The following is a 26,064-nucleotide window of genomic DNA, read 5'->3' on the forward strand; positions in this document are numbered from 1 at the left end:
TTATAAAGGTATTACTATTTGTATGATGCTATTGAAGGTAGCTGGAGCAGGTTAGACCTTGCGGTACAATTGATGTGCTTAGCTATAACAGATAAGCTATTGGACTGTTTAGGTATTTTTATGTAAACTGTATCAGCTACTTTTGCCCGAGTGGCTGATCACTTATGGTTAAGTTAACGTTGCACGAAAGAAGATGAATTTTTTAAATAAAATAAAACTTATCGTTTATACCGATTCCTCTCTAAATCCCCCATTAAGTGGACAAAGATCGCAACACATCGCACACACATCCGAAGTCGTGGAAGAATTCATCCAAACAAACATTTGTTTTCCCCCGTGCTATCCAACATTCCAAATTCCAAACGGAATTTAAAAAACCGTTCCCCAATAGGAATATTCATTAGCGTCGGTGTTCTTTTCATTCTCCAGCAACTTTTGTATTCACCTGCGGAACAAATAGAAGGACCTTCACCATGGTGAACTACACTGAAAGCTGAGCAAACATGTTTCCAATTGCCGCAAAACGTACGGAACAGTGCGAGAAACACTCGCACATCCGCTGGCTGTTGCGGGCAGAGATTTCGCGTGGAACCTTTGCGGAGTACGGTTGGACCGAAAAACGAACGAAAAGCTAGCCTTAGATGGGGTAATTGTTGGTGTTTTGTGTTGTGTCGTCCGATGTGCCGAAGATGATGACGCCGTTGGACGTGCAAATAGTAGTTGGTCTTTGTTGCTTGGCAAGTTATTCCGGGTGTTTCCCAGTGTTTGGGCGTATGTTGGGATATTATAATTTGGTTCACGGTCAGTTAGAAGGCATTCTTTCGTACGGGCAGGTGGACGTCGTGATTGCCAAGTGTCGGACAGATGTGATAAGATGAGCGTGGGTACTATCGTAAGAGGTTTGGTACTTCTGTGCCTATCACACATCAGTTGGGGTATGTGAGGCGTGTGCTTTTTGGAGGTTATTGACAATGCAAGTAACTATCAAATGAGTTCACCATTCAACCAAACAGGCCTCATCAAGGGTTGCGACAATGAACAACGGTGTGTACAGCTTGCGCTGTGCGGTCAGTATCTTCATTACGTTAACGAGGCTCCAAAATATTGGCCTCCAAGTGTGCGTGAGGAAGCGCTCCAGCAGCTGTGTGACGTGCAGAGAGCGGTGAATGGTTCCAAGGTAAATGGAGACATGCGTGTGATGCGCGCTCAGCTAAACGCTACATCCCCGTAGATCTATTACATATGCTGCAATCGGAAGGAAATTCTGTGCGGTGTCACACGTGTGCAATTGATCGCGTATGGCCAACAGGCTCGAGCGTATGCCTTTCCCTGGATGGCATTGCTAGAGACGAGCGTCACCGATGAGCTGCCTTGCGGTGGAAGTCTCATAAACGATCGCCACATACTGACAGCAGCACACTGCGTCAAGGCACGGAAAATGTAAGCATTGGGTCTCGCACATCGCTGACGGGTGAATCAACAACGTTCGGCTTTTCCTTTCCAGCGTTGGCGTACGTGTCGGAGTGCATGATGTCAACAACGATCGTAAATGTGACGATAGGATTCATTTTAAAGATGATTATTATGACAGCGATGAGAGCACCGAAACGGACGATGCCGACGATGAGTACTCTGCCGGCTGTGGACCTCCGGCCCAGCGCATCCCGATCGACACGATCGTGATTCATCCGAAATATAGTCCACGCTCGAAGCGCAACGATTTGGCGATTATCCGTTTGCAATACGCTGCCGTCATTGGGTACAGTGAGTAGAGCATGAAGTGTGTCCAGTTGTTTTTTCCCTAAATTTTTGCAATACACAGTACCTATAACTTCTTAACGATCCCAGGTGTTATTCCAATCTGTCTACCTCTTACGGAGCAGCTGCGTGCCTACCGTCCATCAGATTCCTTCGTCACCGGCTGGGGACTAACGGAGTCGGGTGAACGGTCGGCTGTTCTACGGTATGCGGTCTTACCGTCAATCACCCTACCAGATTGTGCGATGCGTATCAAGGAGCTGGATCGAATAATTGTGCTGGATGATGCACATCTGTGTGCTGGCGGCAATAATAAAACGGCTCACTGTAACGGAGACTCGGGAGGACCGTTGCAGTACGTATCGGACTCGACGCGTTTCGTTCTGCAGGGTGTGGTTTCGTTTGGGGTGAAAACTTGCGGAACAAAGATTGCACCGGGAGTGTTTGCAAACGTTACGCACTTTATCGATTGGATCGTACGGGAAGCTAATGTGTTGGATTAGAAGGCGAAACGAGTTGGAAGTAATATAGATGAAGCACGCTGCACAGAACTGATGAACAAATTAATTGTTAGATTAAGTGTGGATGTCCGATACATTAGTGGGAATGGGTATACTTAATACTTTAAGTGCTTTTTTTTATTTTCAAATACATATCTGAATAAGGCGCTGATAAACAAAAAAAAAAAAACAATTCGTGGGTAAAAATTATGTTGTTACAGGTATTCGTTCGACAATTATCTATATATTTTATTTTTCACGTGTAGTTAACAGATCAAATTTGACAATCCAGTTGATGCTACAGATACTAACTTTCATTGCCTTATTTATTGTTATCGTATATTTAAATCACGAATTAGACTGTCAGATCACGTCTACTAATCGTACCTCAAGGTCACGCCTACTAATCATTTGAAGCTCCAAATAATCTTCAATTTCTTATACGTCCAGTATAGTTCTAATAACTTTGTTCTTTGTCCATTCAAGTGTGCCACTCTCGTAAATTCGCTGGTCCTATTAAATCTTGCTGGATTATTTTTTTAATGCGAAAATGAGCAATAACACGTTGCTTGTAATGTTTTTTTTTTAGTGCTCTGTAAATTGAATCCTCATCTTAATCCTCTTAACTTCTCAGTTGGATCGTTTATGAGTCGAAGGATGAGATAAAAAAGACAGCTGAAAATTCCACTTCATTTTCTGGGTCACGAAAGTAGTTTCTTCCTAGCTATATCATATCTTTTTTCTGTCCTAATATCGGATCCTATTTTCATAGATTTCCGTTCCCATTGTCATCGTCATATGTTGGGATGTGAATTCCGGTTCTTCCATGGGAAGATCGGCGCCATTTGACGCCTTCCCAAATGGCCAAATGGAGTCAACGACGCTTGGTTTTCTATGGTGTCACTCATCTAAGTACTAGCCAAGCCCGATGTAGCATAACTTCGTTGATCGGACGATAACCGGTGTATTCAACATGGTATGGTCCTAGACACTCCAAATAATTACAAATATAGAATTGTATCCAAATATCAATTATATTACCGATTTGATTTTAGTTTAAAGCCTCTACCAACTCCATTCGTTGCTTTAAAAAATGGAAATGCAAATTAATATATAAATAAGTAAAAATCTTGAGTTATTTATAAACTAAAAGCAAGTTTATACAATTTCAGTTATTTTTGTCTGTTTTCCGTTATGAAATTAAAAAATATTTGAATTTCAAACAAATACATCCGTTACGTCAAATGTCAGCCTGCGCGCGTTCACACTCTGTGTCCGCACAGCCTTCCCACCGTGCACACACGCACAGCTGATGTTGACGTTTGGCACGGTCGCTCGCGAGTTGTTTGCCTTTTTCCACCTCGTGAATTCGTGGCTGTTTCGTTCGTAAAAGAAAATACTCGTGCGTGCGTGCGTGTGTGTGTGTGCTCGGAAAGAACAATTTCCACAGCTTACCAGAAAGGTAATTTCTTGCGCCGCGTACGTGTAAAGAAAATCACGCGGGCTCTTATGGCGTGCGTGTAAAGTTCGGTGCGTAGCTATTGTGGCGTGGCTTCCTTCCTTTCTTCTTTCTGCTATCGCGTACCGTCGCCGTGGAGTGTTGAAGTATGGTGCCGGAATCGGAACGCAGCGAAGTTGGGGGAGAGAGAGAGCATGCAATTTGTTTACATTTTCGCAAATCGGTACGGGCCTGGTAGTGATCTCGATACGAAATTCAAGGTTCTTGTGCTGGTGTAGTGTGATTTGTGGGCCTAGTTACGCAATTTAGGCGTCAGCGGATGCGATTGAGCGATTGGATGAAAGTGGGGTGTTGCAATGATCGGTATGCAGTGGAGTTAATTTGATGATTAGATCGGGTCGAATCGAACGGGCGAAGGAGTGATGCTGAATGTAGTGCAGCGCTGCACGGGGAAAAAAGACGTCAGCATCCCAAGCAGCCAGAGCAAAACGTCAAACGTTGGAAGTTTCAAATACGAGCAAACGGCTGAGCACAATCAGTGTTTGTGTGATTGTGTATGTGGGGTGTATGGCCGTTCGGGTCTGAATATAATTTTTAAAAATAGATCGTGTGCACTATGCTTGGTAAATATTTTCCTACCAAAATGATAAACCACCTGCACTTTGGGGTCCGTCCTTGAATGGCAGTTGCCTTGGCAGCAAATAGTTCAAGGTCAGCTCGATGTCTGTGGGATGCTTTTTCCTCTTGATATTTTTTTTGCACAATATTTTCACCGGCAAAATACCGGCGGGAAATTTGATGCGATTGATAATCTATTAGCGCGAACTCTTATTGCCAATTAGTAACGCTTGTTAGGTTTGTATTGTTCTTGTCACCGCTCGACACGTTTCGTGCTTGATTGAGCATTTCCGATTTCGTTCAAGTTCAGCGAGCGGTAACCGGCAACGGATCATTTGTTATTGTTTACCTGTTTTTTGTTCTTCACCTGTCAGTTGTGTGATTTGTCACTTATTCATTTATTAAGTGTGTTTCCTATTGTTGTATTATCAAGTTGTGTTATATTATTTATTTTTATGCTTTTAAGAACATAATTTAGCCTGCTGATATATTTAAGGTAAGTACTTTATTATTTTATATTCATTTTTCATATTAAAAATTGTCTGCTCAAATAGTCTCGTTGCAATACCAAACAAAACACCCACCACAAACCAAGTCCCCGTTGATCCTTTCACTCGATCACAGTAGACTGAGCGTTCGCACAGTTTTACTCAATTGAAGTGCGATTCGCTCTTGGAAGGAAAGCATCCCAAAAATAAAACATCCTAAAAAAAAGTTGGTAGTAGATTCGTGAGAGAAAATAATTGCTGAAGCGGTCTAAAAGGGTAGGAAACAACACAAAAATTCACGCACGAGAAAACCGTGCAACGCGTGTGTTTGTGCAAGTGTGGTGTATGTGTGCGCGAGTGAAAAGTGGCGCGTAATGTGAAGAAGTGTCGTTAATATGCAAAGTCTTCAGCATGATGTGATATCTGACGTCGGTCGTGTTTGTCGCGCGCGGTCTTTTTCGTGTTCATTTCGTTTGTTTTAGTGCGTTACAAGTGTCGCCGTGAAGTTGTGAAATAATTGTGTGATTTCCATTTTTCTAGTGCAGTTTTTCATTTCGTTTTAATGTTGTGTGCTTGATACGTATGAGAGGGCCGTGTACAAGTAGTTTGTTGAATGCGTTTGTGCTAGAACGTGGGGTCTAAAGTGAAGTGTGCGTTTGCGTGTGCGTCTGTGTATAGTGATTGATTTCCAATGGAAACGGAAGCGAATGATGCCCCACAACCATCACCACCAGCGGTTGCTAATGGGGAGGAAACATCCACCCCAGCGCAACCACCAGCAACTAACGGTGGTGGTGGTGGTGGTGGTGGTGGTGTGAGTGGATCCGGTATACAACCGCCGAAGGTGAGAGCACTTCCGAAACCATCGGGCATTCGGCCACCGAGCGCCAATTTGCACGGTGGTTCTACCACTTCGTTGGCCAGTACCAGCTCGCAGCTAACGGTCGCCTCATCCGCTGCAACCGGTAACGCCACAAGCACCACCACAACGTCGTCCACCACCCGGATAGGGCGGTTGTGCATGGGACATACACCGCCGAAGGCGGGACCTCCACCACCGGAACCAAAACGTAAGTAAATTCTGCACAAATCTGAGCTAAATTTATGTTAAGAAATTGTACATATTCTTGAATTTTGAATCTGCTTCACGAAAGTGCCCTCTATCGAGTGGTTGATAAACTATTCATATTGCTCCTCATTCATCCAGCGCCATCTATTGGTGGCACGGTGAAAACTATCGTTTGTACAAAATCCTAACCGATTCAATTCATCCGTTTACACAAATTCATCCACCCATTACAATTCCTCAATTTTGATTACACTCGTATGATGTAATCGTTTGCATCAGCACACACACGCACGCAATCACCGGATCGTGTTGAACGCGAGAAAACAGATAGCTTTTAGCGCGCTCGCTTAATACCTTTCTTAAGTAATTGAATTGCTAAGTGTGGCCGCCAGCACAGGCTTCTGAGAATTTTGTCATTAATTTATTAGCCTAGATCGTTCGTTTCGGCACGAAGGGGATCGAAACGCACAGAGCCCATCGTCATCGTTTTGAGGGTGGACTGTACTGCCAGTGTGAGGGCAAGTTCCTGCTCTCCGCCAATTCGATAATGTTAATCAATTATCACACTTGCTCGACAAGGGGTAAGTGCGTAAGCTGTAGCTGTGTTCGCCGTTGTATTGAAATGTCGATTAGTTTGACATATGCGTAGGCGTGTAGTGTCAGTGTTGAAAGAGTTATAGTTGCAGTGTGGCTTGAGTAAGGCCGTAACTGCTGTTGCTCTTAAATAGCTGGACCTGGTCAACAATCAAGGTTTTTTGAGTATTTTTTAAATGTGCTTTTCACGAAAGACCTACTATTTATTTTGGTTTGGATTTAAATGGACGTTGAACAAAATATGTGACATTAATAATATGCTAAATCAGTAAAACTTTAACCTTTTTATAGTTAGTCTTGTGATAATCATTGCAACTACCAATGATTAAAATTTGATAACTGGAATCTTAAATTGATTTTTTTTCGAAGTTTGTAATCAATTTAAGATAGCTTTTGGGATGCCTCACCGAAGCTATATTTCTTTGTTTGGCAAGATTTAAGCAGGTATGATTTGATATGGTATTGCAAGCGTTTTCACAGAAAATTTCACCAATAACTCCTTGATGGGTAAAGCACATATCAATCACCATTGAGCTCCAACTTTAGCTGTTATCAGTTTAACTGTTTACACGTGATGATATAGCAAATGTTATCTTAATTAACTGTAGAGATTTAAAAATGTTTATTTTTTATGTTTAATTATCACGGAACTGGAGATCTTTTTTCTGTTTTGGCCAAAGACCCCCCAGGGTCATGCCGGTCATCGATTGCATCAAACTATACTTGATGATACCACGGAGTTGGGCAGCTAATTCTTACTACGGATCTGAACCCTGTTGCTGTCGTTCGAAGACCGGCGCTGCTACCGATTCGGCTAACGAGTCGCTCCAGAACTTTAAAGCCGTTATAATCACAGTATTAACATATTCCTCTGAGACATGAACTCTGCATTAAATTGACAAAAGCTTCCCATCCGAAAGAGGACCATTCGAGAGGAAGATCTTAAGGATTTTTGGCCCTGCATATGTGGAAGGACAATTACACGATGTGCACGATAAATTAGACAGTTCATGTGGGAATTGTATGTTGGCTGCACAAATTACTCAAAGTAACCACCCTCGGCATTGATGACCACCTGTATCCGCTTTCGGAATCTGGAGCAAGCCCGGACTTCCATAGCCCTGGGTAGGGCCGCAAAAACGGTCTTACTTCTTTGCACTAATTCGGCTTTTAGTCCATCGGATTGTGGTCCGGGAAGCTTGGAGGCCGAACATTGAGGGTGGTAAAGTCGTAAAAATGGTCTTTAAACCATTTTTGCGATTTGCCGGCCGTATGACAAGGTGCCGAATCTTGTTGCCACACATTGGCCACTTTGGTTATCCAGAGCTTGACGATCTTGTCCAGCAGCTTCACACAGTCGTCCACGTTCAGCCTCAGAGCCTGATCGAAGTAATGTCGAAGAACTCGTCGTTCCGTAAGCAATCCGACCGGCTGGTATGATCCTTCAGTTGTACAACAGCCTCAAAATCTCCATTGCAGGTTTCAACCTGCTTGCGAATGTCCTACACCGTGTTTAATGATCATGATACACATAATTCGCTTCCATAGTTCCGGCGGGTTCCACTTATTAGGTACACATTTTTTTCACGGTTTCCAAACACTTGTGGCGTTCGAATGACGTATCGTTTGTTTTGATACGATAACTCAATCACGAACTATTTACGAAATGGTCAAGTGTGAAATTTATACTTGCACACAGTGTGAGTAACTGCCACAGTTATTATAGCCATTATAGCGCAGAAAATTAAGCTCACATGGGTCCAGGGGTGGATCGTATTATCGTGTTATCGTGGATCGTATTACTTGTACAGTAAACTTAACCGAGCTTTCATTGGACCCCGACTGAGGCAGACATTCCTATAAATAACTGCAGTATCAATACTAAATTTCAATTAAATCCCACTGCATCAATTGTTTTGGTGTCCTGAAAGTTCGTTTGTTAGGCAAAAGTCGTCTCAGCATCTGGATAAAAATGAATTTTCGATCTAAGTGGTTTTGCATGCATAAATTCTCCCAATACAACGCGAATAGAAAGAATTTAAACTAAAAAATATACTCAATCGTCTTAAGAAGTCAATGGATCAAAGGCTAAAATTTTCAAATACATAAAAAATCTCAAGTTTAAATTAAGAATAGGAAACGTACCCTTGAATAGAAAAATTAGCAAACAATGCATGTCCGAATTTGATGCAATAACTCGCTTCAAAAGACACAATATGTGTGTGTTGTTTTTTTTTTAGCGTTTCTACTGTCCATGCTGTACGCATCAAGATTGTAGATTGTTCACTGGTGTAGTGTGCACAGAGATACGATCAACAGCTCCCCATGTTGACGGAAGCGTTCCCGGAGAAAAGGCACCAAAGACGGTATTAATAATCAAGTTATTTGTTGCAGTTCATTCGAGTATTTTCCCATCCAATCCTCCGTTCCCGACCCTTCTAGCGATGGAAAACGTTTCGTCTATCTTATATCCGCAACTACACCACTAGATACCGGGTAGATGACTCCAACAAGCGCCCAGAATACATTAACTATCGCTAATCAATTTCGAACAACGACATGTCTGTCATTCAACGCACCGTAACGTATGATGGGTTTGCTTCCGCCCACCCGACGATCCCACCCGACGACTCCGATCCAATCCATCCGTCAAGCATCCTGCACCATGTGACGTCTTTCTATTTCCCCCCCCCCCCCCCCTCCTCCGATCTCCACACTCCACATTGGAAACAGTAGTGGCTGGCAGCGAATCTTAAGGGCTTTGGCCACGCTTTTGCTTCATTACTTAGTGTCATGTTCAATTAACGTGCACATTAACCGTACCATTCGCTGCGCCGTACCCCGGCGTACGGCACGATTTTAGCAATTCATGTGAAACACACCGGGACACCGGGATTTTGTGTCTTGCGAAGCACTTCCGGTGCTGCACCAAAGCATCATCCAGCTGGGGTAGGTGCCCTCAAGCTTTTATTTGCTAATCTGGCGGATGAGGACTTTTGGCCGTTCAGGTGGTACGCTTTGCATAACTCATGTGTAGGCTTGCCTTACCTATCGATCGGATTAGCCCTCCTGGCTGTGTCCCGGTGGGCAACCGGTTTTCTTGAAGCTGTAGAGATTCGTATTTCCGAGAAAGTGAACAATTTCCATCTTTCACCGGAGGTTGCAATTGGGTTCGCTTTCGTTCATTTCCTTTCGGGACGCGGTTTTGCAAACACAGCGCTCTGTTTCGATTCGAATTTGGTAAGGGTCGTTAATGATTGGGTCAGCTTATGGTGTGAGTTCGTTCGCGCATGATTAGTTTGTTGTACTAAAATGATATCTTTCGCTAGACCGAAAGAAACGCAGCTTACGATTTATGTTGTTTCTAACGTTGTGCTTTAAAATGAAATTGTGAAATAAAAGTGTGAGCTATAAACTACCATGGTACAAACTTTGATTATTTGATTTTAAGACAAATTTGATGATAAAATCTTCCCCAGAATGTGTTGCTTGTAATGGATTTTATTAATCCATCACTGTAACTAACACTATGACCATACTGTGTCATAAATGGAATGGCTTGGGAAGGATTTCCGATTCGAGATTACAAAAACCGGCTCACAGGATTTAATGAGACTTGGATTGCATGGCTAACATGAATGCAGATAGTGTCAGGGCGCTACATATCATGATACATCACACTGGAAACAATAAAAATAGACGATATAAAACACCACAAACAGCTGACGAGATATTGTACCGACCGAGGTGTGGTTTCACAGTTGTGTAACCAGCATACATTCATAGCTTCTAACTTCTGGAGCTCCCAACTACCACACCCCGATGCATTATCAGTTGACGAGTGCTGGTAGCATCTCGGGTGCTATTGCAATCCTATCTGCTGCTGTTGTTTCAGCTAGATAGCACCAGGCACCGCATAGGAAATGGGAAGAACAAATGATTGATTTTATTAAATCCCATCCACTCGTCACAAAGGTTGATACCATTCGAGGCGTACATACTTTGTTTGAACAAACGCTCGAAGTGTGCCCTCCGGGTGCCAATCTGCGAGAGCGAAAGGATACATGTGCAACGATTTGAAATGGTCGTTGAGATTGTACGATGTACAAACCATCGTACGAGCACCACTTTGAGCAGGAGAAGAGCTTTTTCTTGGTTTTGTCGATGGAAATGCATCAATATTATGGTGTTACGGGTGAGCAATTGCTGTGTATTGAATGCATCTTGTGTGGACATTGAGACGTTACGTTTGGAGGGTGTGATTTGTAGATGGAGTTATTAAGTAACAGACCTTTTACATACATTACACGGTGTGAGTGTTGAAGTGCAGGTTGTTTTCCATGGACAAACAGGGGAATCTGTGCTTCGGTTTTTGATCGACAAATTAATTTGCCTCTTTTTGTGTGATGTTCAGCAACGCATCAACAAACCAATTAAGGTTGGAGGATTGGTTGTACAGCAAGCATGATGTCACTGTTGCCGTATGCGAGAGGGATTGATTTGATTTGGAATTCGCTTAAAACTTTAAGAAACCTATCAGTTAAAAGATCTTCTTCTTCTTGGCTTAACGACCTCTAAGGTCACGCCGGCCATCAGGCCTGGCTTACTAGACTGCGATACCATGTAGTTGGACAGTCAGTCCTCACTGCGGGCGGACGATTCGGATGGGATTTGAACCCCGGTCCTACCGTTTGAAGATTGAAGCTGCTGACGCCAGCACCACCGGGCCGCCTCAATAGATATTCAATTCAAATGAGGGTATAACAGGGCGGTTCTTTAACTTAGGAAGAAGAGGATAACAGTTGACCTATTTGCTAACGACAGAACCGGAGTAACTCCCATTCGGATTGTTACCCCGTTGTGAGGACTGAATATCCTACAATGTGATATCAGCAAAGTCTAGTAAGCCAATCGATGGCCAACGTGACCTCCGCGTTTGTTACTCGAAGAAGACCAAAATGAAAAAAACGACTCTTCTAACTTTACTGTAAAGGGAAGAGAGGTGACGAAATAATACGAAGTTAAAGAAAGGATAGTAGAAGGTAAAGCTTAGAAATCAAGTGCTTTACGACAAATAAGAGTAGTCCACTATTACGTTGCTGGTGACTTAATAATCTTCTATTTTCTTCCGACAAATGTAGTGTTATTACGTTTACCCGGTCCCTCACCCCTTTTGTACATCCTTATTCCCTTGACCAGATTCCGGTTGAGCGTGTTTCGATCATCGAGGATTTGGGCATCTTGCTCGACACGGGGCTCACTTTCTCTCACCAGAATGATTCCATTGTCAGCAAGTCGAGGAGGTCTCTTGGTGTACTTCTAAGATGCTTGTTGTTTGAAGACTTTGTTCTGTTCACTGGTCAGATCGATGCTGGAGTATGGCTCGGCTTTATCTGGTCCCCGTCGGCAAGAATCCACATTGATCGAATAGAGCGGATGTAGAGGTCCTTCATCAGGTTTGCTCTCCGGAAAATTCCTGGCGATCGATCCTCGGCTCTGCCCTGTTACGAGGACAGATGCCGGTTGCTTGGTCTTGCCTCGCTTTAAGATCGCCGTTTTTTTTTTGCCAATCCACATTTATTGCCGCACTTCTCCTTGATTGCTTCGAAGCCCCAGCTTTGCTCATGCAAATTTCTCTACATGTTCCCTCCCGCGCCCTTCGAAGTCGTCCCCCAATTTTTGTTGCCTTACGTCACACCACGGTAGGCCGTAAAGATCCCCTGCTTATTACCTGCTTACATATGAAATAAATGAACATGAAAAATGAAAATGAAATGAAAGTAAATAAGACGTTGAAACGAGGTGTGTGTCCACACAGCCTCACGTTTTCAACCAGTATACTTGCTTCATATCTACGAAAATATATACAAATTTTATTGTCAGGGCTAGTATCAGATGTTAAAGATTACTCTAGTTAAAAACATCAGTTAGGACTTTAACGATAGTGAATTGGTAAATCTCAAACTCCAATTTTGTGTTTTCGTTGCTTCACTGAACATGTTTAGAAAAAGTGTTGCATAGTAAAAGCTTAGCAAAGCTTTGTTTTACATAAAATAAGTGATGGAAAGATTGTCTGAAACGGAAAGATATAAATTACTTACTCCGTTCGATGACGCTACGATGATGCGGAGGCTAAGCGGAATTGTTAAAGCTTTTTATTCCACGCTTCGCTTACCAGAAACCTAAGTTTTCCTTTTGATTAAAAAACGGCTTTCTAAGGTTTACTACAAAAGTTCAATAGACGTAAAAAAACGAACAAAATTTGGATTGCATTTTAAACTTTTCTCGTTAGAAGGAGACATCCTGAAATGTTCGTTAGATAAGTTTTGATGACAATGCTTTTAGAGGCAAATAATTTAAAAATATTCCTTTTTTCGTCTGATCGCTTTTGTAGTCCTTTTTGTGTTGTATTTGAGATGTGTGTCTTTTTTTTTGTAAACTTCAAAATTTATTTCCAACTCTTTCGCCTCCAAAATGCCATGCGTAAAGTTTTGCGATGGTTTCTGGAGGTTTCTTTTATTTTGCTTCACACTCCTTTTTCCATCATGCAAAACTTGTTAAAGGTCCATTGATGCGGTTCGAGTGTATCGTTCTGTTTATGGGGGGGTCAGGTGCAAAAAAAAGGTACAAATAATAACTCAACGATGAATTTCATCATCATGCACATCCCCAAACCGGAATATGATGATGATGATGATTCTGTTCAACATCATGACGGACACATATTTCACGGTCCCGGTCGCTGATGCGTAATATGCCCAAATGGGACCGATTCGATCGATTCCGACCAGCTCGTTGTGCGGACTACACGTGGCTGAGAGATGTTTGTCTAAAGTTAAGTTTCGTTGGTTGGTGAGGATGATTCGCGGGATCCGAGAATCGAGGGGGAGTGTTCAGTTTCTGGGATGGGTTTATGGGGCCGGCAACAGCAGGGGCTTGGCTGCACCATCTCCTGTGAGGGAGGTTTTTCTTTTCACTTTGCGCGTATCATACTCCCACGAACCAAGGTGCCACACAACCATTAGGCAAAGTACGTCACTGTCGTCCGGTGGGAAATTAATTTTATGCACGCGACTCATCCTCCCGCTGCTCAGTGGTTCAACTTTAACGGGGCATACTTCCTTAAAGAGACCCGCATCAACAGTCGGGGATTCGTTTTCGGTGTGCGCAATTGTGTGTCAAAGATGGCCGATGAAGATGTATGGAACACTACAGCACACTAGTTTGATATTCGATATTCGCTGAAAAGGTTGTGCTCCCTACCCTCCCCGTAGGGAGGTGTGAAAAATTGTAGATTATAAATGGAGAATTGGATAAGCGAAGGAGGAGGAGGATTCAGATGATCGGCGAGGGAGTGCCTTTCCGTATCCCTTGATTGTTTCCCGAGTTATGACAGGGCGTACTGAAGATGATGAACCGTAAGTGGATGATTTATGGTTCCCCTGTGTCTATTGGATCTTGGAGAAGTGTACAGTTTTGGGGTAGCAAAAAGTGATCCATTAACTGTTTCGATATGGTTGTGACAGGAGCGCGTTATTGAATTATAATAGTGAGACGGGTTTTAAGGGACCAACATTAATTGGCACTGCAGCGTTTTGGCTACATTTGACAGCACTACCAAAGAATTTATTGTGATAGTTTTTAGTACATGTTCTTGAAATTCACAATGAGTGTCAGGTGAAGTAAATTTTTTTCGTAGAGTTAAGTTACTATCCTTTGATGCTTGCAGACAGAACACATGGTCTCAAGTTCCCGGTCCCCGGCAAGGGGACGGACTCTCCTGTCAACTGTTCAATATAGCTCTGGAAGGTGTCATACGAAGCCCGGGGCTAGACAACGACATCCGTGGCACGATTCTCTATCGGTCACTTCAGTTTCTTGGTTTCGCGGATGACATTGATATCGTTGGCAAGACGACAGCGAAGGTGTGTGAGGCTGCTTCACCCGACTGAAACGTGAAGCACCAAGAATTGGATTGATGATCAATGCGACGAAGACGAAGTACCTGCTTGCCGGAGGCTCCGATCATGATAGAGTCCGAGTCGGAAGCAGCGTGTTAGTCGACGACGACAACCTCGAGGTGGTAAAGGAGTTCTGCTATCTTGGGTCAGCAGTGAAATTCGGAGATGCATTGTGCAGAGGAATCGTGCCTACTACGGCCATCAGCGTCTGCTGAAATCCAGAAGACTTCGAAACTGATTCACCTGTTGGTCCTATACGGCCACGAGTCTTGGACCATCCGAGCGGAGGGTGTAAACGCTCTTGGTGAGTTTGAGCGACATCCTGATGGTGGCAAAGTCCTGCAGGATACGATTGCTGCGGCATGTTATGAGTATGCCGGAATCATGCCCCGCCAAGAAAGTATTCGTCAGCGAACCCCAGTTCGGCACGAGGCATCGCGGAGCACAGCGAGTTCGTTGGCTGGATCAGGTGAAGGGTGACCTGTCGGAGATCGTGGGCCTACACGGATGGGAAGCTGCAGCCAGAGATCGAGTTTCCTGGAAATCTTTTCTTGACCGGGCCATGTCACAACAACGGGCTCTTTAAAAGAGCAGGTCAACATGAGTGAAAGTCAACTTATTGAATTAGGCCTGGCTGCCAGAGTGAATCCTTTAGGCCACCGGGCCAAGGGAAATTTCAAAATCAAATCCCGTAGTACGGCACCTTTTTGCTATGAAAAAATATTATCCTTAAAACCTTCAATATTGACCTGATTACTTACTTACTTAATTATCAGGCGCTACAACCACTTTGCGGTCTTCCGGGCCTTATCGGACCTTATGGGTCCATTATCCTGGCCTTGATGGCGGATGATTCCACGCCAACCTCAATCTACCACGCCTCCTCTGTCCGTGTGGACGGCCTAAAAGGATTTTCTTAGCTGGGTCGTCCGGTGCCATGCGTATTACATGACCAGCCCATCGGAGGTGAGGTGAGGTCGTCATACAGCTCGTACAGCTCGTCGTTGTAGCAGCTTCTCCATTGTACTTCCACACATACGGTGCCAACGATCCTTCTGAGCATTTTCCTCTCGATCGCGGCTAAGAGGGCTTCATCTGTTTTGGACAGAGTCCATGTCTCGGAGGAGTATGTGAGTACTTGGACTATAAAGGTACGATACAGTCCCAGCTTCGACCGTCGTGACAGGTTTTTTGAGGTGAGATGTTTCCTCAGGCTGTAGAATGACCGGCTGGCCGCAAGCATCCTAGCGCGCAACTCCGTCTCTAGGCTGTTTTCTGTGCTGACTTTTGACCCGAGATAGGTGAAGTTTTGAACGACTTCAAATTTGCGGTCACCCTAACCGTACATCACCCTGGCATGTAGTTCCGGATTTTTTAGTAGGGCCGCTGATAATGCCACCATCAATTTGGTCTTTGTCTCGTTAATCTGCAAGCCGGGGTTTTTTGCCGCCTGCTTGATCCTTTGGTAGGCCTCTGCTGCCTGGAAGAGCCGCAGACCAATTACGCCTATATCATCAGCAAATGCCAGGATCTGGGTTGACTTATAGAAGATGGTTCCCGAAGTCTCCGAGTCACGGATGGTCCTCTCTAGTGCCAAGATGAATAGGAGACAGACACGCCCATCTCCCTGACACAGGCCCTTGGTGGTAACCCTGAGAGTTTTCCATCCACCTTCACCTGGCATGTGACGTTGGTCATAGTCATTCTAACAAGCCTGATCAGTTTGGCCGGGATTCCAAAAGATCGCATGGCCTCGTAGAGTTTTACCCTGGCTATGCTATCATATTCGGTCTTGAAATCTATGACGAGATGGTACGTGTTCAACTGAACTGAACTGATTGAACTGATTAGTGTTCCTTATTCACACAATGATCACGAAATCCTAAGATGTAATTTAAAAGTGAATTTTCGAGTCATTCGTGTATCCGGGGAAAAACATTAAAAATTATGTAACTTACATGTTAGAAGCTTCTAGCAAGCACCCGGTCATGCACTATAAGCCCGAAAGCTCTACAAATGCTACCAGCCGTTCACCGGGTCCGCATGCTACACAACCACAACTAAACCGCTGGAAGCTTTGCGCGCATCGTGCACGAAGCGCAACAAGCGTAACCGAAGCCGAAGTAGCGCACCACCGGTTCAGCCGCGAGTCGCGTCAGTTCGTCTTGAGACAGCAACCTGCACGCAACGACAGCAGCAGTACGAAACGCGCGCACTTGCGCAAACCAAAACCGCGCAACAACACGACAACAACACAGCACGAATTTTGCGTGACGAATATTGTTTCGCGAGTGCTAGATCGAACCGTTACATAGTTTGTGTAGATCGAGGTCACCTAACATCGGGACGTTCGAATTAATTTTGCAAACACTCGCAGCAGAGGCAGCTGAAGAGGGTTGGCGGAGTGTCCGACTTTGAATCGTGTCACAACTTGTGGCTGGAAGAAACCTGACAACAAGAACACTTGTGGAGCAGCCGACGCACACACACACACCTTCTGGAAAGCGGATTTGGAAAACCACTGAACGTTCGGTAATTGGTGAAACAGCAGCAACATCTTCAAACACGAGTGATTCTGCTTGCGAATTATTAAGGTAATTTGGTTGTAAGTTTTATAGCACAAAGTTGAAGTGAGTTCTGTGAAATTGGTGGACTGTTTTTCTGGTGGATGTGAAAAGAGACTCTTCTCTGGTAACCAAACATTGTACCAGCCATCTTTAAAGGGACATTAAAGTGACTCTACTCCAAAAACCAGCGTGGCGAGTAGCTTTTTTGGGCTCGGTTCCAAAAGCGAAAACGGTATCTGCCATGTCTGTGCCTTCGCTATTTGCATTTTCCAGATGGAAAGTTGCTAGAAGTGTGTGTGTGTGTGTGTATGTGTGTTTGTACGCGCGTGCGTTTTTCGCTGTTGCTGGGGGTATTATCTATCTCGCGATGAAAAGCACAGACTCTAAAACTGGACTAAATTCAAATGAGCTATGGCCCACAAACAAAACAAAAAAATACCGAAGAAAGAAAAGTGAAAATCATAATATCGCCCAACCTTGAAGTCCACGGCTCGGAGCTGTTGCCCGAGCTCTCCGGTGTACCCGCTTTTGATATCTTCCCAACTCCCGAAGGGATGTTTTTCGTCTCTTGGGTCTCTTTTTGCATTTTATCCCCATGCCCCCTTAAAAAACAGCTTCGGGCTGGGATCGTGTGCTGCATATTGGGGTTGGCCTGGAAGCTTTTGCACAATTCGTTCTGATGCAACCGGCATCAGGTGGTGGGGTTTTATGTGGCGAAAATCATACACACAAACACACACACACACACACACAGACACAGAGGGCAGATTTGCATTGGAAGGGGATCTCTGTTTATGTTGCACGGGTCGATTGTTTGCGCTTGCTCCTCCGTGTGTTCGGTACGGGTGTGTGCATCGGTGCGTCCGGTTGGTTGAATTTTTCGTCTGCCCATGTTGAAGCCGGTCAGTCTTTCACTTGAAAGTTGGTTCGTTTTTCTCGTCCGTTGCTGTTGCTGGGAAGAGAAGCGTATTTTTGTTAAAGTTGTGCGTGGTTCCAGTGCGTTCACTGTGCTTTGGCACTGAAAAATGTATGGTCAATCAATTTATCTTAACTTTAGTCTCTCTCCGTGCATGTATTCTTGCGTTTCGATGCGTATATTTGTGGCCAACTTCATGCAAATGAGTTCCATATGCCCCGAAAAGGATGCTCGGTTTGGTAGTGTATTTTTTTTTTTTGTTACACACACTTATTTTGTTGCTGTTTTGTTCGTTGTTTTGACCAAGTGATTTCGCCCGCAGAGGCGTTGAATATTTGGTTAAAGGTTTAACTTTCCAATGGGAATTTCTCCGCTGCTCATAAAATTAAGTGCTGGATTATGCTTATCCTCCCACCTGCCGGATTGGATCGGATATAAAATCAACCGTACAAAATGCGGAAATCAATTTTAATGCCTAAAGAAGACTACAAGCTTCGCAAAGATCCACAGTTTGAACAGTTTGAAGGATCCAGCTCCATGTTTGAACACTTTACTGAACATGACTTATTGCATCATTCGTAACTCTTCGAATGCGAACCAATATTTGAGAGTAGAAAGCTTCTCCAAAAATCCCCAATTTTTTGCAACTATTCGACGACAAGTCGTCAATTTGCAACTCACGTTTTTTTACGCTCTGTCTGCTGTGTACAGAAAACACCAACAGTCATAGCCGTGTGTGGTGACATGCCGGAAACTGGACAACAGTAGCTCTTCAAAAAAAAAAAAAATATTTCACACTTTCCGTGCTCACTCATGAATCGCATAAAGTCACAAAACCCCTGTTGTGTTATGTGTAATACAATCAGGTGCGTCTCGTAATGCGCATTTCCCCTTCGCACAAACGCACACCGTTGGCTGTTTAATTGACATGAGGTTAACCTCAGCCCTGCACCAGAACCACCATCACGTCTGGGTGTTACGGAAGTGGATCTCCTGCGTGTGATCGAAACCACAAAAAAAAACCGAACTTTACCGATTTTACGCACAGAAGCGGAGGTGGAGGAGTGTGTGCTGCATTCGCCAACCGGTGGCAAAATGGCGCCAATATTCTCACCCGGTAACCGGAACCGTTGCCGGATGGTTTCGGTTACAGCTTGTGTCACCGCGGGGAAGGGAGGGTTGGGTTTTTGTTGTCATAATTGTCCGTTGGCCGTACGGTGGAACTTGCAGGAAAGTTAAACAGCAAAGCTGGTTAGTCGTTTATAAGACGCGTTGTTTACGAACGAGCTGCGAACAGAGTTGGATGGATGTTTGGTATTTGGTGTCTTCCGTTGCTTAAAGATATGCAAATCGAACGGCGGGATGTAGGTTGGATTGGAAATTGGGGGTTCGGCTGTTGATTGCTTCCTTTACCCCATTGTTTACACAACTCATATACATCAATCTGTTTGAGGTATTTTCGCCTGTCTGCTCGGAAGTGTTTATTTGATATTATCGGGAAAGTGTCGTTCTGTATTCGCAAGCTGTTATAGCTTCGACGAAGAGTGTCTCTCTTCTTGGTACTCAAAGGCACGTGTGTGTTTGTACTGCAAACAACGCATTACATTTCAGTTGGCGAGGATCGTTTTCCACATTTTAAGAGAACATCTTTTTTTGGTGACATATACCGCTGGCTGTATGTTAGATTGTTAAGAATTTTACAACTTAATTTACAAAGAACAAGTGTGCGTACAAGAGTGAAGTACTGTTAATTTAGAATTTAGTCGCTCTATCTTATGTATAGTACCACCCCTCTGTGCTTTATGGAATTTTGTGACACCCAATGAGTAGGTATTGGAGCACTCTTCCCTCTTATGGAATGGTTTTGGCATTCCATCGTGCTTGTTTTAGTTATTATTAACGATGGAGCTGCAACGTAGACAATTAAATGGGCACAATCACTTAGAAAATTAAAATTGATCACTGAGAAAAATAGGAAAATTCCTAACAAACGCGTCTTCTACTTTTGAATATGTTTTGAAACGGTTTCAGAAACGTCAAAGTGTGGCTCGAATTGTTGAACAAAATCGTCGTTCAGGAACAATGTCAGCTGAACTGGAAGATGTTGAGAGCGTCACAGGTAAACCTTGAACTTTCAGATGGGGAAAAAGCAAAAAAAAAAAATACGTCGCAGCATAAGTAGCATCAAAAGAATCGAATTGAGTGCTCTTTTCGTGCCTCAAAGCAAACAAACCGAAATCTGAATCATAATTACATTGCCAAGCCACGTGCTCAAAAATTGTATGGCCAGGTTCTAACGAGGTACGCAGGTTGCGTTCTTATGGATGACGAATCGTATATTAAAATAGATTTGAGGCAGAATTCTGGCCAACAATTTTATGTTGCAACAGCTGTGGGCAAAAAAACACGGGTTTTTATAACAAATCAATCTATGAACTCGACAGTTTATAAAGGTCAGTGCTTGGAAGAGTGTGTTTTTTTTTTCTTTTTATTAAAGCTCATAAAGGTCCAATTAAGCTCTGGACAGATTTGCCAACTGCTAAACACGCATACTATTGAAAAAATCAGCCATTGAAGTGGATAAACCAGTTGTGTGGCAGCTTATGAGAGATATCCAAAGAAAGTTGCAAGAAATTCATCCGTACATAAACAAATAAATTTTTCTTGAATTTTGTGCCAAAAGAACAATTAAATACCTTTCCTTTGATGTAGAAATTATATTTCTACGTAAAAATTTCTCGTTCTACGGCCTGTGACGTGTGACCGATTTCAAAATGAATGACACTTTAAGATTGCGGATTAAATCTTTCTAATGAATGATTTGTGTAAACGCTTTTGGGAGTCTCCTAGTTGCCAGCGAGATTCGAATCGCATAGATTTTCAACAACTCTTTTGAGAATTTTAGTAGTGAAACTAACTCTGATGGAGTTACTAATCTCCAAAGAGATTCGAATTGCAGAGACTTTAACAAGCTCTTTGAGTTGTTGTTGTTATTAAACTCACTCTGAAGCAGCTGCTGGTCTCCAGAGAAATTCAAATTGCAAAACACGTGTCAAAATCGCCCAACACCTTACTAAAAGCTCCCTTGTGAACACGTCCCGGAAGCTCCACGTGCGTCAATGGTTAAATACGTGGGCTGTTACATATATTTCTGGCTTAGGCCACAAGAAATTTTGCCAGATGCAGTCTGTTATTTTTATTCGAAAGTTTGACATTTTGGAGCATTATCACACCATCATTTGTGATGTTTAAATTGACTTGATCAAATAAGTTTTGCCAAAAAAAAAAAGGAAATGCCCCGTGAACATCTTCGTGCGACCATTTTTCACAATTTTCGACGTAAAATATCAAGACAAGACTGCTTAGAAGAACTCAAATCTTTGTATGGCGATGAAGCATCATCCTATAGCACTGTTAAAAACTGGGATAATGAATTTAATCGTGGTCGACGCTGGCTCAATGACGAATTTTGAGAATGTCGTCCAAAAACGGCCCAATGTTGTCATGTAAAATACCGTGAGATAAAGGGGGCATATTTGGGCACATCTTCCACCAGCCTAAACACTATTTTGCACAAACACCTGGCTGTAAAAAAGGTGAAGTCTTCAAAGAAATTCGAAAAACGAACAACAGAAGACGAATGATTTTTCACCATGACATTGAGAGCTCTCACACATCGACTCAAATTATCGCTTATTTGACCGGCCAAAACGTTGAGTTGATGGGTCATCCGCCCTATAGCCTTGACTTGGCACCCAATGACTTCCTTGCATTCGCGCACATCAAGAAAAAAAATGCGTAGTCAACGATTTTTGTCCACAGAAGATGCTGTTCAAACACCACGTTTTGAAAGTATCTCAATCAGAGTGGAAAAAGTGCTTCGAGTGCTTGGTTTAAGCGCATGGAAAAGTGTATGAATCAGGCTGGAAAACACTTTGAAAAAGAATAAAACAATTTTTGATGAAAAAATTACATGCATTTCCATTATTAAGCCAGAAATAGCAGTCTACGTATGCACTTGATCCCTTCTTCATTAATAAGTATACGACATTTGTACAACAGAAAGCTCCCCTCAAAAATCAAAACTTACTAGACCAAAGCGTTCTATTCAAATGTAAAACCGAACTTGGTTGCCTGCAGTTTCTCTATTTTTGCGTGTTCGGGCGAAAACAAAACCATCCAAACTGCAAGCAAACTACCTCTCTAAATGTATGACCTTTCTGGAAATGAAGCACATTGGACTGGGGACAGTCTCTTCACATTACCACCCAAGTAACAATTAACCAACTGTCCGCAATTAACCTTCACGATGGTGCATCGAATCGATCACCACACACACACGCGCCGACGTTCGGCCTGAATCAATTTTGCACTAACTGTGACCGCCGGTGGCATGGGTTGCGCGTATCCTTCATCGGTACCAGCCACTGGCCCAGAACGAGGTTACGAGGCGTCAGACGGTTGGGTACCGCGGTTGAGGCAAGGGTTTAGTGAGCTGGAAAATGTAGCCCGGGGATGTTTTATTCGAGCGTGAAATTTTCTCTGACCTTGGCACAGGTGCAATTTATAGAGTCCTTCCTTGTGGTCGTTCCGCGTGTATCATCGTGCGAGCATTTAATGAAACACGAACGACGATGGTACACAGTGAATCATTCCATACGGGTTTTTTTCGCCGTAGTCGCCAAGTTCTCCCCCGGTACGATGCTGATGGCGTGCCGAAGCATCGTTACACCATGATGCGATGTAAATCACACCCGTCAGCACTTGTTGCATATGAAGTTTTCGCGTGCAAAACTAGACGTTTGCAAAATGTAATCTCAAGGAGAGTTACAAGTACAAAAGTGTTTGGTTGTAAATTATGGAAATTATTTTGTTGTGGCATTACGTATTAAACAAGAGCGTACACTATTGATTGAGGCATACGGGGCAATAGGAGCGCATTGAACGTTCTCTATGCTGTCAATGTTGACAACCAGAACGTCGACATGTTCCGCTTGAAATCGTAATTTTCACTGTCCCGTCATCGTGCCTGTGATGGGTGAAAATCATGATTAATCAACATCAATAAAATAACATTATTGCAGGTGCAGTGAAGCTGCCACTTATTGCCATCCTGATGTCGAGATCCTGATCGAACCCGATTGATAGTGCCGAGGCGTACTCCCGAGGGTTCTTCAAAAACCTCCGGACAGCGACCATATGGGCTCATCGTGCGGTACTGCAGTTGAGTCGATGGGGGTCTATGTTTGCTTTCCTGTTATGTTACTTTCGCCCGGCATAGATTCCCGATGCCTCGGTTCCAATTCCAAGCCCGCGTCCCGCGGAGCTATCGATCAATGTCAGAGTGTACTTTTAAGCATGCCACCGCCAAGTTTGTCAAATCAGTGTCAAATGTGTGCGAGCATGCACGCAGAAAGGGAAGAATGGGGCTAGATTCGTTGGGTAGCAATGTCGGTCAGGTCGGGTCGGGTGAGGAACTCGCCACAAGCGAACTCTTCATGGAGCGGCTCTAACCTTGTGCAACTTCGCCATGTCACGATGTTGTAGTTTTGCGAAAATGTTTTTATTAGACCGACGGCGGGTCGTTTCGTTTCGTGCTTTTCTTTCCCCCGGCTTTGGTTCGGGCTGACTGGTTCGAAGCAGCAAAGGCTCCCCTGGTACACGATTTATAAGCCTCGCAACACACCAGCATTTCGTGCACCAACTTCAAACTACAAAAGCGCGCAATGGAAGCCGTTGTGTGTAGCACAGTTTGCTTCTCGCTGGGATGGTTCACAAGTCCTAACGCGAATTCGTGTCTGTTGCTGTTGTGTAGCTTATTTTGGCACCAACGTGTCGGTCCCTTTCGCCCCTGCCCGGCCATGAATATCAGTATGACCTTTTCTTCGTTTGTGGCACGACGAGCAAGACAAATCCCTTGCGAACGTGCCTTTGGAGAAGGATTTTCGATACTACGTTCGTTTGGGTGCTGCATGTTTGGTGGTAAAACCCTAGCACTCTAGCCCAGTTGAGGGTATGAAGCATCATTCCCTTAGACATTCCTAATTCGTATCCAATGAGTGTATGTGTGTTTTGGTATATTTAGTCACATCTTCCATGCACGACCGCACGAACTAGCCCGTCCAATCGTTGGATTTCGCAAACAACGCAGATAAAAATGAATTATTAATAACACCGTGATTTATGCGAATCCGTTTAGATGTCCACCTGTATTTTGACTGACACAGCTGAGGCGCGTATGTCGTTTTTTTGCGGTGATTGGTCATCGGGTCGTCATTGTCGTCGACCATATGGAGCTCTTGGGTATTCTGGGTCGCATTTGGTGGAACGTTTGGCGGCTAGCTCCCGTTGTGACAGAGTTGAGAGTGGGTGGTTTTAATGCATCTTCCGATTCCATCAGGCGTAAATACGTTTAATCGCAAATCCTTGATCGCTTCGGTTTCGTAGGTTCATTCAGTGATGAGCCAAAAATGACAATAAGAAAGATCAGAATTCGCTATGATTCTTCCTCCAAAGCACTAAATGAGCTAAATCGTACACAAAACACGATGACGACGATGACGAACGATAATCTAATATGGATTAAAAATGTTGAACATTTAAACCCATATGGTGTGGGACCAGAACGATTACGGAACTGTCACAGCGTGACACTCTATGGTCAGGCAGAATTATTGGGGACGTCTTTGAAGTAGCGCTCGAATCATTCCCGCTTCGTCAGCGGTTTGAAATGACTATAAATTCTTTAAAATTATTGTTAGATATAAATTTTACTTCAATACTAAAATTTGGGCATTATGGAACGCAAGTCCAAAAATGAGCACGATTAAAGCGGATGCTTTGCAGACGTGACTCAAACAGCAGCAAACTGGCGATAAAAGAAATCTTAAAAATCGCAACATTTATTCAAAATTATACTGTCGAAAAACAAATAAAGGACAACACCTTACTTTCGTGCCGCGTACGCTATAGTTATGCCTTTTTTCAGCAGCTAGTTTATTACTTCGAGTTGCCAAATTTGGACGATGGATTGAGCTCTCCACTCGCTCCAGGCAGTGGATCTTTATGGATGTAAATATAGTCGTAATATTGGAGATTTTCGATGCTTTTTTTGCGTTATAGTGATGCGTTTATTGGCTGTGTATACAAATATTTACGGCCATCGGTTCGGTTTGATGGCTTCGAAAAAATAAAGACACTGTAAATATAGTTTGAAATCTTAACGAGCTACCATCAAATGGTAGTGCGGATAGAAAATGTTTGTTTGTGAGTTGATTTTACTCTCGATATTGATAAGAAATTTGACTTTTGTTTTGTCGCTGTCGGTTGATGGTGTAGGATGTGTCTATAAGACATAAATATTTTCGATAAACCAGATCTTATCTGCGCTAAAAGTAAACCTCACCGGTATTATGTGTTGTAGATGGCATAAGAAATGATAATGATATTTGTAAGGTTTTTTTCGCTTATCTAAGTCCTACTTCTTTTTTTTTAAGATATCCAGATAGCACGCTACTTGTGCGTTTACATTGAATATCTTGACAGCTTGAAATTGTTTTCGTGAAAAGTAGTGTAAATTAAAGCAGAACCTGGGCATGCAAAATACGGAGTCTGGATTTTTTAGTCTGGCTTTGAGAAGCATCTCTTCATTCGCCATATTCATCCAGATTATACTGTAACAGAAGCACAAACCGCATGAAACAGTCTAAAAAAAATACGTCCGTTAGTAGCATCCAAATTACTTCCGCTTCTCGAGTTTATGCTTCTCAGCATAACCGGGCGCGTTGGGCAGTTACTTGCGGGTGCTCGCTTCATTTCATTCGATGCAGCAGCCCCCCCGGGAGGGCCGAGAATGGTTGCTCGTTTGGTAATTTTCTTTCGCCTAGTTGGCAGGGCTAGAAGTTGTTGACCGAAAAACCTACTTCTTGTTAGACAAAAAAAAATCGTCAGTTTTGCTGCTGCAGTAAAAATACATAAAAAATCGCTCAACTTTGGCCCCGATTGAAACGGAAATGTTGCTAAGCTCTGGCAGCGGTGCTTCCCAAGAAAAGAAAGGTATAAAAAACCAACTAAAGCTCAAATTGGAGGAAGAAATTATAAGTTCTATGTACGGATGTTTATGGTGCTTTTTCTT

At 43.4% G+C, this 26,064-nt stretch overlaps 3 protein-coding genes across 4 annotated transcripts in view; 2 read left to right on the top strand and 1 right to left on the bottom strand.

Annotated features, from left to right (window-relative positions):
- LOC126564831 (SPRY domain-containing SOCS box protein 3) overlaps positions 1 to 26,064 on the bottom strand; it is a 321,084-nt gene that overhangs the window by 145,358 nt on the left and 149,662 nt on the right. The gene's annotated exons all lie outside the window — the stretch shown is intronic.
- On the top strand, positions 740 to 2,261 carry LOC126564887 (phenoloxidase-activating factor 3-like). Its single transcript, XM_050222010.1, has 5 exons — positions 740 to 935; positions 1,014 to 1,177; positions 1,232 to 1,440; positions 1,505 to 1,764; positions 1,849 to 2,261. The coding sequence occupies exons 1-5, from the start codon at positions 875 to 877 to the stop codon at positions 2,259 to 2,261; spliced, it is 1,107 nt and encodes a 368-aa protein (XP_050077967.1). The 5' UTR covers positions 740 to 874.
- LOC126563762 (restin homolog) overlaps positions 5,515 to 26,064 on the top strand; it is a 67,240-nt gene continuing 46,690 nt past the window's right edge. Inside the window, exon 1 of one of the 2 annotated variants that reach the window (XM_050220470.1) lies at positions 5,515 to 5,893. In XM_050220470.1, the coding sequence (XP_050076427.1) occupies positions 5,515 to 5,893 (379 nt within the window). The remainder of the gene's footprint in view (positions 5,894 to 26,064) is intronic. The other variant, XM_050220471.1, reaches the window with a different exon arrangement.

This window comes from Anopheles maculipalpis, chromosome 3RL (genome assembly GCF_943734695.1).
Source record: "Anopheles maculipalpis chromosome 3RL, idAnoMacuDA_375_x, whole genome shotgun sequence".
Classification (NCBI taxonomy): Eukaryota; Metazoa; Arthropoda; class Insecta; order Diptera; family Culicidae; genus Anopheles; species Anopheles maculipalpis.